The sequence below is a fragment of the Mastomys coucha genome, unplaced genomic scaffold (assembly GCF_008632895.1).
Source record: "Mastomys coucha isolate ucsf_1 unplaced genomic scaffold, UCSF_Mcou_1 pScaffold22, whole genome shotgun sequence".
In the NCBI taxonomy this organism is placed as follows: domain Eukaryota; kingdom Metazoa; phylum Chordata; class Mammalia; order Rodentia; family Muridae; genus Mastomys; species Mastomys coucha.
The window spans coordinates 255,356,954-255,370,704 of record NW_022196905.1 but is presented as its reverse complement, the minus strand read 5'-3'; the positions used below and the strand labels follow the sequence as shown (position 1 = coordinate 255,370,704).

Below are 13,751 nucleotides of genomic sequence, written 5' to 3'. Positions count from 1 at the left end.
TTTAATTGAACATGTTAATTAAGTGAGCTAAAGGGGGTTTTGGATTCCTGGACTTCAATACTTTGATAGCTGGACCTTGGTAGCCAGCCTCAGGAGGAAGTGGCCAAATAAGAGAATAGACCTTGGGAGCTAGCTTTAGGAATGCAGTCTAACAGTTTAGCAAGGCAGAGGAACTGGAGAGAAGGCAAAGCCACCACAGCCATGTTCACCCTGGAGCTGGCTAGAGACCCATTAAAAGGAAGCGGTCCTTTAGAACCACGTGGTCCAGGCTCGATCTCCCAGATGCTGGGATTTCAGGCATGTACCAGCACACACAACCTCATGCTCCTTTAAAAAAACGAGTACATTTACTATTGACCGTGGGTAAGAACATGCTTTGAGATCAGAGAAGAACTTGTGTACTAGTTTTCCCCCTACCACGTGGGTCATCAAGCTTGGTAGCAGGTGTCTGTGTCGTCTGAGCCATCTCCCTGGCCTGTATTTTTTTATTATAAATGTCACTTCTGTGATTTAAAACAAATGATAAAAAGAGATGTTTAGACATTTCTTTAGGCTGGTATGGCAGTGGCGGCCTGAAATCCCCACACTTAGCACTCAGGAGGATTGGAAAGGAGGGCAAGGTAATTTTTGGCAACACCGAAAGCTTGAGGCCAGCCTGGGATCCATTAACCACTGTCTCAAAGACAAAATAGCACCCATAAAAAACACTTTAGGGGAGCTGGCGATAGAGACGGAGTATATGACTAATTTCTAGGTTCTCTCTCCAGCCCTGAGAAGAAATATGGAGAATCTGAAATTTCAACAAAACAACTGTAGAAAAACAGTAATGGGGCTGGAGCGTAATAAGCACACCCAACTCCCTGAATTCAAACCTAGCACCCGGTCAGAGAAAGAGCTCTCACAAGTTGTCCTCAGATTTGCATATCCACCTGGTATGTGAGTGCCCACATACATCAAACACACACACACACACACACACACACACACACACACACACACACGTTAAATAAATAAATGTTTAAACATCTTTAAGAGGACAAGGAGCAGAGCAGTGGTGGCACACACCTTTAATCCCAGCACTTGGAAGGCAGAGGCAGGTGGATTTCTGAGTTCGAGGCCAGCCTGGTCTACAGAGTGAGTTCCAGGACAGCCAGGGCTACACATAGAAACCCTGTCTCGAAAAAACCAAACAACAACAAAAAAAAAGAGGACAAGGAAAGGGAGTAAATCAGCTCCTAATATAACCAGGAGAAATTGTGAGATTCCCGGAGGGATCCCTGTAGCCCGCGCAGTCGAAGACACGCGGAGCAATGTTTATTGCTTCCTCCGTAAGGAAAAAAGGGTCGAGCCAATCAATAATCCGCACTGCTTATATACACCACAGTGCGGCGTGTCTGCCCATGATTGGCTGTTCGCTCATTACACCTACGTGACGCCCCAGAATGGGCTGTGACTCGGCGTCTTTTCACTCTACGCACATGTGCAAACAGTTCTCTACGCACATGCGCAAACAGTTGTTTACTAGGAGTTGACAGCGGAAGTAGGCGCCATCTTGCCATGGCGAATGTCTCTCCAGCTCCACCGCTCCCCACAGATCCCCACACTCAAATCCCAGGAGCGACACTCCCCACATACCACCAAGACTTGGACTTGATGCAATCTGCAAGAGGCTTTTTATTCCAGCTAGCTGGGGCAAGACTCGTATCCCTCACAGGGGTAGAGGAGTCTGGCCCCGAGTAAGGTTTTAGGCAGCTTTTTATTTTTGTGCAGTTGCTGGGGCAAAAGGGAAGACTGGGGTAAGGGGAAGGTACGGGGTGGTTTCTGATTGCTGTTGGCTTATGCTAGGGTCCAGGGGCAGGCTAGCCACCTGGCAATTGTTTTGGGCCAGGTTGTTTCTGGGTTCTTGGGCCAGGTCATCTTGGTTCCCTTGTTTCTGAGTTCTTGGGAACTGGCCTCCTATTGTTTTTAGGTTCTGGGAGCCGGTCTCCCACTGAGTTCACCTAAGGGCTAAGTTCCCACAGTACAGTTTGAGAGGTTAAAATTTAACCTCTCAAAATGACCGTTGGTTGGATATTTGACGGGATTGTTGTTAAGAACCTTAAACATTCATAATGCTGTTGCCGCTTTTTTCTTTATATATTTTTATTTTGAAGTTAAGGGTGCAGCCCTTTGAAGCCTTTACCTCCGGCAGAAACGCACTTTTGTACCTAATGAAATGGTGTGAGCTCTGAGGTTTGCTACCAAGTAGACCAACATGGTATAAGCCTGGAATCCCAGAACTAAAGAGGCTGATGCAAGTAGGGTGCTGAGTTCCAGGCCAGCCTGAGCATTTCAAACAGTAAATCTATGTGCAGAGGCCATGTGCTTCTCCAGCTTTTTGCCTTCCCTTCTGGTTATTTGAATTGGCTTTTGTTTTGTGAGACAGATCTCACTACATAGACCAGGCTGGCCCTGAACTTGTTATTGCAGGCATGCAAGCTCCACACACCTGGCTCACAAAGAAGGTTTCATATTTTAAAACAAGAAGAAAAGGTGAGAAGAGGGCTGGCTCGGTGGCTCGGTGTTAGGAGGGTCTGCTGCTCTGGCAGAGGACCCAAATCCTGTCCTCAGCAACCCTGTCACTAGTGACTCTAGTTCCAAGGGACCCAGTGCCCTCCTGGCCTCTGCACTTATGCACACGTGGCAAGCATACAACCATACATTTGAGAAAATTTAATAAAATAATTGTTTTTAAAATGTGAAAACAGGGGGTTGGAGCGATGGTTCAATGGTTAAGAACACTAGCTATTCTTCCAGAGGACCTGGGTTCAATTCCCAGCACCCACAAGGCAGCTTACAACTGTTTGTAACTCCAGTTCCTTGGGGTCTGACACCTGCACACAGACATACCACATCATACAGACATGAGGGTATACATTGGTACACATAATTTTTTTTTAAAAAAGTGAAAACAGAAGGCGAGGACTTACCCCATCTTTGGCACTCAGCAAGACTGGACTTAAATTCAAGTCTAACCACGTAGAAAGATTTGCAGGTGTGATGTTCCCATGTCTAGGGTTAGCTTTAAAGAGTCTAAATGGATAGCCAGCAATATGGATCAGTGGGTAAAGAGGCTTGCTACCAAGCCTGACGACCTGAGTTCAATCCCCAGGACCCACATGGTAGAGGAGAGATCCTAGTCCTGAAACTTATCCTGTGACTTCTACACGAGTGCTGTGGCACCACTCATGAACAAATACACACACACACACAGAGTCAGAGACAGAGACTGAGACAGAAATAGTAACAGAGAGACAGAGATACTAGGTAATAGATATCATTTTTGTTTGTTTGTTTGTTTTGTTTTTTCAAGACAGGGTTTCTCTGTATAGCCCTGGCTGTCCTGGAACTCACTCTGTAGACCAGGCTGGCCTCGAACTCAGAAATCTGCCTGCCTCTGCCTCCCAAGTGCTGGGTTAAAGGCATGTGCCACCACTGCCTGGCTTGGAGTCTTAATTTTTAAAAATTATATCTATTTAAAAAATGATATCTAGCCGGGCGGTGGTGGCGCACGCCTTTAATCCCAGCACTTGGGAGGCAGAGGCAGGCAGATTTCTGAGTTCGAGGCCAGCCTGGTCTACGGAGTGAGTTCCAGGACAGCCAGGGCTATACAGAGAAACCCTGTCTTGAAAAACCAGAAAAAAAATGCCAGGTGGTGGTGGCGCACACCTTTAATCCCAGCACTTGGGAGGCAGAGGCACAGGCAGGTGGATTTCTGAGTTCGAGGACAGCCTGATCTACAGAGTGAGTTCCAGGATAGCCAGGGCTACACAGAGAAACCCTGTCTCGAAAAACAAAAAAAACAAAAACAAAAACAACAAAAGCAAAAAAAAACCCTAAGACTCCAGAGGGAAATGGCCAGACAATGGTCGCTTAAAGTCAGTCACTGGGTTAGAAGTAGGGTTGTGGGAAAGTGTGCTCTTTTCTTTATAAGTAAGCACATGTTCAAACTGTACCTGATGAAAAGCTAAAAGCAAATAAAACAAAAACAAACAAACAAAAAGCCGTCTATATACAAGCTGGCTGTTAGGGCCCAACCTCTGCGGCTGAGATTCCCTGCACCTGGCAAGCAGCAGGTGGGCTCAAGGAGGCTGCTGTTGTTTTTATTGTAGCTGGTTCTTTGTCACTTACCACACTTCCTACTTTGACTCACAGAGAATACATGGCCCCCCAAGCCCAAGCTGGCGGTGAGCGGCCTTTGGAAGGACAGCATCTACAGGCGCTGTCTCTACCTTCAGCTGGAGCATGTGGAAAGGGAGCTGCGGCTGGTGGGGCCCCAAGGCTTCCTGCATTGCCACAGCCATGCCCAGGCCCTCAGGCAGCTAGACATCCTGAAGGGTCACCTCTGGGGACAGCCTGGTACCCCAGCACTGGCCTATCCCAGGTAATCCACTTTCTTGAATGCTGAATGGACACACCTATCCTCTCCATCCTGGGGCTACAGGCTAGGACACCTTGTCTGGGCAGCCTTGGAAAGATGTCTACCCAGACCAGGCAGGCAGGCAGGAGTGTCCTCAAAGCCATCAGGGGTTAAGGGGACAGGGTTACTTGCTGGAAGACACTCAGCCCTTCGCACAGAACTTTGCAGTTCGTGACTTTATTTGTGGCGGTCGTTGCCCAGTCTGCAGTGTTGGGGCAGTCTCTCAGTGCCTAGGTTTCACTCTGACTGGAATGTAGAGCTCCTAATTCAAACCTAAAGGATATTTTCTTCCATTTATTTGATGTCGTGTTTGTTTGTCAACGTGCAGGGGGTTGAACGTCATCCTTATGCATGCTAGGGAGTCTCTCTTAAAGTGTCGGGTTTTTTTTTGTTGTTGTTTTGTTTTGTTTTTTTTTCAATAATCAGTAAACTTTGGAGACAGGTTATTTGATGACAGAACTAACTGTGCCAGGCCTGATGCACAGTCTTATAATCCCAGATACTAAGGAGGCTGAAGCAGGAAGATCACATGTTCAAAAACAGCCTGAGCTACACAGCCAGCTCAAGGCAAAGCTGGGTGTTTAGTTACTATTGCTTAGCAAACTGGGGAGGAAAGGGTGTATGTGGCTTCTACTTTGCTGTTCATCCCTGGAGGAAGTCGGGGCAGGAACCTGGAGGCAGGAGCTGATGCAGAAGTCATAGAGGGGTGCTACTTACTGGCTGGTACCTCATGGTTTATTCCCCTATCAATCACTAATTAAGAAAATACCTTACAGGTTTGCCTACAGCCCCAACTTATGGAGAATTCTGAATGGAGCCTCTCTTCTCTGAGGACTCCAGCTGTGTCAAGTTGACTTAAAATTACCCAGGGTTGGTTGGTTGGTTTGTTCTTTTGGTTTTGCCTGCACTTAAGGCTGTGCCACCAGCTTATGTGCCTGCAGAAGAGAATTGGGAGTTACAGACAGTGGTGAGCTATCATGTGGTTGCTGGGAATCGAACCGGGGTCTTCTGGAAGAGCAGCCAGTGCTCTAACCACTGAACAATCTCTCCAGCACTTATATTCCATTTTCCTTGTCCTCTTTTTTTTTGTTGTTTTTTTGTTTTTTTCGAGACAGGGTTTCTATGTGTAGTCCTGGAACTCACTCTGTAGACCACGCTGGCCTCGAACTCAGAAATCCGCCTGCCTCTGCCTCCCAAGTGCTGGGACTAAAGGCATGCGCCACCACTGCCTGGCTATTTTTGTTGTTTTGAGACAGGGTCTCTCTCTCTCTATAGCCCTTGGTATCCTGGAACTCACTATGTAGACCAGGTTGGCTTCAAACTTACAGAGATCCTCCACCCGCCTCTGCCTCCCGAGTGCTGGGATCTACCACGCCTGACTCTGTGTTCCTTTAAAATAATTTTTTTCTGTATTCTTTTTTTTTAAAGATTTGTTTTAAATATGTGTTTGTGTGTGTATAAGTATCAGAGGTTAGAAGAGAGCTTCGGGTCCTTTGGAACTAGAGTCATAAGTGTTTGTGAGGCACCTGATAGGCCAGTCTCCTGCTAAAGCAGTAAAGTGTCCTTAAACACTGAGTGAGTTATCTCTCCATCTCTCCAGTCGAGCCTGGGTAATTTAGTGAGACCTTTCTCTCTCTCTCTCTCTCTCTCTCTATATATATATATATATATATATATACATATATATATATATATATACACACATATATATGTATGTGTATGTATATATATATATATGTATATACATATGTGTGTGTGTACATGTTTGTGTGTATGAGTGTTATAGACTAGTGTAATAGGCTCACCTAGGATGCTGGAGACCCAAGGGCTGTCTTTCCATAGCTTTCACACACACAGCTTTTGGTAGTCAACAGCAACAAAAAAAACGTTATTAATTATTCAGAAAATGACCCTCCTTGAGAGGTCTTCTGATCATCTAGGATGATCTTGTGTTATGCCTGGAATGTGTTTTTAATATTCTCCCCTCCAAAAAGGAAAAAGGAGGGTGTCAGACAGCTGGAGTGTGCCAGACACAATGGAGAGTTGCTGAAAGCAGCTGATAAGTGCTGGGGGATCGCTGGCTTGATGCCTGTTGTATGATGAAGCTCTTTTATCATAAAAGATTTTTTAATGACATAGAACCAGCCTTCTAGGCTTGTTGTTAGAGACTGCCCCCTAGCAAGCACTGGACAAACGGCAGCCTAGAGAGCAGCTCTCTCAGGCAGGTAGAAATTACAGAGGAGAAACAGATCATCAGGGGTCAAGTGGCTTGTACAAGGCCATTTGGAGGATGAGGACAGACGGGTCTTCGGGTGGCACCCTAACTGTGTCGGGCTAACCTCTTTTACAGCACGCCTCGGGCCAGCAAGTCCCCTCATGGCCTGCCCTGGTGGTGTGTCCTAGTTGGCTGGCTCCTGGTGGTGACCACTAGTGGGGTGGCGGCCTTCTTCACAATGCTGTACGGTCTACACTATGGAAGATCCAGCTCCCTCAAGTGGCTCATCTCCATGGCTGTGTCCTTTGTGGAGAGTGTGTTCATTACTCAGCCCCTGAAGGTCAGAACACCCCCTGCTATCCAACTTTACCCCCCTGGGGTCAGTTCTTATTTAACAAACACGTGAGCTGCTACTTCTGCCCTGACCCCGGAGTAGGGATAATGGAGGTAGCACCATAACAGCCCAAAAGACTTATCCCGCAGGACAATGCTGTACCGGAGCTAACACTTCTATATCATCGTCACCCTTAGGATTGTGAGAAAATTTATAGGGGAGAACTCATAAAGCTGGGGGATATAGCTCAGAAATAGAGAGCTTGCCTAGTGTGCTCAAGGTCCTGGTCCAATCCCAGCACTCACACCAAAAAGACCACAAATATCTCTTCATAACATATATATACATACATATGTATGTATGTATATATGGGTGTGTATATATCTCCATCCTTAGGGATTTTTCTCAGGTTACTTGATTTTATTTGGTTTTTGAGCCAGGGTCTTCCTTATGTAGCCCTAGCTAGCCTGGCACTCAATATGTAGCCCAGACTCACTCTGAATTGATGGCGATCCTCCCACCTCAGCTACCCAAGTGCTGAAACTAAAGATATGCACTGCTATCAGACCCAGCCCCTGGAATTTTTACTCCTGTGGGACATCTCAAATCCTTCCTCTATCTATTCTACCCTGAGTTGTATGTATGTATGTATGCATGTATGTATGTATGTAAGTAAGTAAGGTCATATAGCCCAAGGTGGTCACAAACTCTTTAGCTGAGTCTGACCTCAAACTTCTGATTTTTCCAGCCTCCACCTCCCCTGTGGTGGGACTCCAGGTGTGTGCTGTCACGCTCTGTTAATGTAGATGTTCTATTCATGTTGCTGGAGATGAAACCAGGGGTCCATGTGCAAGCCAGGCAAGCACTCTGCCAACTGAGCTACCTTTCCCGGTCCTGAACGGTCTCTTCGATAAGACTCAAAAGCTTCTGGGACAATTCCCCCAGCCAAGGCTAGAAGACTAGAAAGAGCCAGGGCGTGTGTTCAGTGTTTCAAATCAAACCACAGGATCCTCTTCGCTTGGGCATAACAGACCATCAGCTTGCTGGTTGTATCAGTTGATGCAGAGCTTCGGGGATGGGGTGAGGTAGAGTCAGAAGTGAGATGCTCTGGGTAGCTGGGCGGCAAAGTGAAAAGCTCTAGGAAGTTTCAAGGCTTGTCAACCTTTCGGACTGGTGATTGATGTTAGAATGGTGGGTCGCGTCAGAACATACCACACTAGGCCCAAACAGTTCCACGTGAAAGAGGTTTAATTGAGAGGGAGAGAGGGGGCAGTAGCGTGGAAAGAGAGGAGGGAGAAAGAGAGCAAGATGGAGAAATGTTACCTGTATATATATGGGTTCTGACGTAGTGGCCGCAGGTAAAGGTGGGAGGTGAGGCCAATGGGTTCTGGGAATATGGTGGCTTTTGCTCTGGCAACAGGTCTCTGAGACCTGCCCATGAGTTGCCACAGGCTTTGGATGCTAACAATGATAGCCCTCCCTGCTCATAAGGACCTCCCTCTGTGGGAATGGCTGATCCCCAGGTCTCAGGCCTTGGGAGGTCCCTGCAGCCTTGGGCTCACACGAGGTGATTTCCAGGTGCTGGGCTTTGCTGCTTTCTTTGCGCTGGTCTTGAAGAGAGAGGATGATGAAGAGACCTTGCCCTTATTTCCAGGACATCTGTCTAGCCCAGGTAATAGGGCCCTGGTATGTGGAGACAGGGGCTTGACCACCCAGTGGTCCAACAAGGCTGAGTAGGCCTGCTGAGAACATCTACAAAGTGTCCTGGGCTTTGGGCACTCCCAGACATTATCTGCCACCAGCCTTTACAAGGGACTTATCAGCCATTCCAGAGTAGCCAGACTCTGTCTCCAACACCCTTCCCTCTTTCCTCCTTTGAGGAGTCTTATTCCTTCCCTTTCTTACTTTCTTCCTGATAACCTTTTAACCAGGGGTGTGCCCTTGGGGATAGGGCAGGCTGTATTCTTTTTAGAGCTAGACCTTCACATCCAGGCCTTGAACTTGGTATATAACTGAAAATGAATTTGTACTTCAGACACCCCCAGCCCATTGCCCCTGCTAGGCATGTGCCACCAAGCTAGTTTAGGTGGTACTGGGGACAAAAGACAGGCTAAGCCCAAGTTAGGCAGGTACTCTACCAAACGAGCAACATTCTCAGCTCTATATAGTACATTCGCTACCAAGGTGTGGACGCCTGAAATTTCAAAGGAAAACAAAGCCTTCAGTTAGCTCATGCATAGGCTGCAGAGAGTGGTCACACATTAGACTTCTGGGAGAGAAAGTCTTCATTCTATAACCAAGGGTCCAAACTGTCCCTGCTGGCTTTGGTAAACAAAGATTTATGGGAACCACTTGGCTGAACACTGGTCTGGAGCCCCTGGTCAGTCGCCCCCCTTCCCAGTGGAGCTCTGAAAGGACCTCGAGAAGAGCTTTCCTCAGACAGATGAGCAAACAAAACAGAATCAATAACTGACCTTGACCTTAACAAAGATAAAGCAGAAGCCAGTGCAATTATGAGCACAGAGGTTCACCCTGTCCCAGGCTTGTAATCTCCTATTCCAGGGTAGAGTTTTCGCTTTGCACATCCAAAAAAAAAAGAAGGAAGAAAGAAAGAAAGAAAAAAGAAAAAAAAACATTTCTTAACAATAAAAGTCTCCTTTATCAATAAAAGGGTAATTTCTCTCTGAAGAGATGCCAACTTCCCAGCCTAGCAGATATCCCTTCCATCATGGTTTTGGCGAGTCTTCAAGGAGAGCTGGCTATATTTCAGGCAGCGATGGATTCAGAGCATAATCGACATAAAATTCACTCATGGTTGCATGTAATTCATTGATTCTAGTAAATTCAGAGGACTATATAACTATCATCACTGTGACTGAAATTTTAAAACATTTCGTCACCCAGAAGGGTCCCTTTTGTTCCTTTTGAGTCTGTCCTTGATTCCCAACCCCAGCCCTGGGCAATGTGGGACTGGCTGAATGGAATGGGTCACAACCCCTGCCAGCACAGACCATGTAGGCTGATGACATTAAAGCTTGTTTGAATAAGCAAATGTCTAAGGGAATCTGATGAGGATGAGGCTACAGAGGAATAAGAAGACCCTTCAGGTTTCCCTAGCCATCCCTGGAAAGATAGGGGGAGGAAAGACTTGAATCCTAGATGCCCGAAAAGGCCTTGAGGTGAGAGAGAACCCTGGCAGTCGCTAATGGTATGTCTGGAGCTCAGGAACCTATGATTGATGGAGATGGTTCATGGAGAGGGTGGAGGAGGTTAGGGAGCAGAGCAAGGGACTTGGAAGGTCTGGGGCCATTCTGGGATTTCTGAGTTTAAAATAGGAGAGTGGCCCTACCTGCCTTGTCCTTTCACAGAGGTCACCGGTGTTGCCCTGGAGCTCCCAGGTGTCAGGTCACTCGTGGAAATGTAGAGTCCAGCAGGGAGGTAGATAACAAATGCTGGGGACAGGATAGGCAGATGGACTTGAACACACCACTTACCAGAACGGCTGCTAGGTGGCAACACCTGTTTTCCCTGTCACGTGGGGGACTGTTTTGTGTCCTTGTGTCCACAGGTCCCTATGTCTTGTTCCGATCACGAAGGCGCAGCAGCAAGCATGCTTACCAGCCTCCTCCCATGGCTGCCATTGAGAAGATGAAAGCTACTTGCCTCAAGGAGCAGAAAGCATTTGCTCTCATCAGAGAAATCCTGGGTGAGCAACTTCCCGCACCTGGGTTCCTAGCACATCTTGGAGCAGAAACACCCTAGGGTGTCCTTTGATGAACTCCTTGCTTCCCCTAGGCCTCTGCTTCTGTAGATGGCTACTTGTCCTGACTTCTCCTTTCTTCCTGAAATCTTTTAAGCTCTTAGGATGAAGTCTAAGTTCCCTACTGTGATTCTACCCACTTGGGTCCCCTCTCCTGGCTCCCAGGGTCAAGGTTTCTGCAGCTCCTGAGATCTGGAGCCTCTCTGTGTCTGGATCTTTTGTTCTGTCCTATCTTTTCATCTGCCTGGAATGTACCCACCCTCCTTCCCACCTTCCCTTCTGGCTAATTCTTCTCTTCCTATTCTCTAACTCTTAGAGCTTATCTTTAGGGAGGACCCTCCCCCTCCCCATTGTTCCAAGCTCTGTGTTTATCTGCCTGATTCCCCTAAAAGCAGCTCTGGGTGGTTACAGTTCACTAGCAAGGTGATCCCAGTCAGTAGGGTCCAGAGGGAAGTACCATGAGGAAGGAAAGAAGCCAGAGACTTTGGAGATAGTGGGAAGCCACCACCTCCCACCCATCCCCCACCCCCAACTTTCCTAAGTGTTATCATGATTGGTTTCCATCCAGATCCAGCTGGGGAGTGGGTGGTAGTGGTGCCTCAAGGTGCCAATCCCAATCCCAAGGCTGGAAGGTCTGGCTCAGTAGGAATCTGCACCTTGCTTGGATTGTTATATGTGACTTTCTGATCTAAAAACAAGATCCTGCCTGTCTTTAGTCAGCAGGTAGACACCATGAGCACAGGGATCATATCTGCTCCATGACTGTATTGGCAGCAATGACATTGGGCAGGGGCCTGGTTTTGACAATTCTGTCTTAAATACACTGATAGGGGTCTGGATGGGGCTCAGTAGGTAAGAGTGTCTACTTTGCTTTTTTTGTTTTTGTTTTTTGTTTTTTTGAGACAGGGTTTCTCTGTGTAGCCCTGGCTATCCTGGAACTCACTCTGTAGACCAGGCTGGCCTCAAACTCAGAAATCCACCTGCTTCTGCCTCCCAAGTGCTGGGATTAAAGGCATGTGGCACCACCGCCGGTGGTTGCGTGTACTTTTAACCCTAATGCTAATGGAGGATGATGGTTGCTAGCCTTGCTCTGGGGTCAGTGCCAGAACTTGTCCCATGGGGAAAGCTGGAGAGTTATAGAACATGAAACCCAGCATCATCCTTTGGTACACCCACATGCATGGCACACACATAAAGAAAATGAAAAAGAAACTAACCAGTTCTGGGATTTAGCTCAGTGGGAGAGTGCTCCTTTAGCTAGCACAGGCTCCACAGTCAACCGTAGTCAATTCCCAGCTGATCCCCAGTGAGCTAGGCAATTTGCTGCTCAAGCCTGGTGATCTGGGTTCACTCCCTAAAACCCATCCTTGAAGTAGGAAATGGATTTCCTCATGCTACCCTCTGACCTACACACATGCTATGGCATATGAATGTTCACACTCTTGTACACACAAGAATAGCACATAGTTTTGAAGAGATGGTCAAGCATGGTGGGCTCAAACCTATAAGTCCAACGCTGGGAGGATCAGGAATTCATGGCCAGTATCATCGAAATAGCAAGTTCAATGCCAGCCTGGGACATGAGACCCTGCTTAAAAGAAATGCAGACTTAACCTCCTGGTTGGGTCTTATTCTAAATGCTTCATAAACAGCTAATCCTCCCACCTCAATCCCAGGCCTTAAAATTATCTGAATGATGGGGAATAATCCACAAAGAGGCACCTGTGGAGAGGAAGTGGCAGGATCTCTTTGTCTGGGTATCTCCCTCCTTTCTGCGGCTTCTGTTGTCAGAGTGGCAGTGTGGGAATGCAAGCCCTCCAGGGGTCTGAGTCATGTGTGCGATCCCTTTCCTCCTTGTACTTGGTGAGAGTCAAGGACCCTCCTGACCAGGCTGTGCATCCTTTTCAGCTTACCTGGGCTTCCTGTGGATGCTGCTGCTGGTGGCCTATGGGCAAAGGGACCCCAATGCTTACCACTTCAACAGACATCTGGAACGTAGCTTCACTCAAGGCTTTTCACCTGTCCTGGGCTTCAGAGGGTTCTTCGAATGGGCCAACACCACTCTTGTGAAGAACCTATATGGTCATCACCCAGGTAGTCCCCTAACCCTGAGACAGCGTGTCAGGTCCCCTTGTGTGTGTAACTGTGTGGGAAGGGCTATAAGTCACTGACAGCATAAAACCACAGTAGCTGAATGATCATAGGCTTTGATGGGCTATCAGAAGGCTAGTGTGAACTGATGATCATCTTGGGTGAGGGGTAGGAAGCCTAAACTGGTTAGGCAAATTCAGTGTACAGGCAAAAGAAAGGATGTGAGACGATGACGACGAGATGACAACGACGAAGCCAACATACCACCAAACTGCAAAGTTCATGCAACTGCAAGTCCTTGGGTGTGACTACCATGGGGTATCTGTGTGAAGGATGGGTGTGGAGCTCTGTAGAAGAGAGGGACAGGGAGGGGAGGTTGTAGAGGAGCTCTAAAGAATATGGAGGCTGGAGTGTAGGGTATTCGAGTCAGGATGCTAGCTAGAGAGGGAGGATGGGGACAGATGTGGGATACAGGAGAGGGGGGATAGGAAATACTGTTGGGATGTGGTGACTGTTAGGATGAGAGGGTTGGGAAGGACATAGATGGTGTTCAGGCTGACAGAGTGGGAGTATAGTCCCCCAAAAGAATGTAGAACATACCGTGTCCAGGATGGAGAAATGGTGGGATAAGGATGAATGGACTAGATATTTTCATGATAGCGTGGCAGTGGTTGGTCCAGAACAGGAAGCTGACACATAACCACCCTTCAGCAATGCAGTTTATTAGGAGAAAGAGCCTCAGGACCATGATGGGCTCCAAGATAGGAGGAGAATATCAGACATAAAATGGCACAGCATATGGGAGAGCCAAGGACGATGAGGACCTTAAAGGGAAGGAAGACTTCCTTTTACAACCTGAAAGGACTTCATTAAGGATGAGAATGGGGGGGGG

The 13,751-nt window shown here is 47.5% G+C and overlaps 1 protein-coding gene across 1 annotated transcript in view; it reads left to right on the top strand.

The window, feature by feature from the left end:
- Positions 1-13,751, top strand: part of Pkd1l2 (polycystin 1 like 2) — a 91,801-nt gene that overhangs the window by 61,214 nt on the left and 16,836 nt on the right. Inside the window, exons 30-34 of the mRNA XM_031336888.1 lie at positions 4,195-4,423; positions 6,810-7,014; positions 8,587-8,680; positions 10,577-10,714; positions 12,677-12,862. Coding sequence (XP_031192748.1) covers positions 4,195-4,423; positions 6,810-7,014; positions 8,587-8,680; positions 10,577-10,714; positions 12,677-12,862 — 852 coding nt within the window. The remainder of the gene's footprint in view (positions 1-4,194; positions 4,424-6,809; positions 7,015-8,586; positions 8,681-10,576; positions 10,715-12,676; positions 12,863-13,751) is intronic.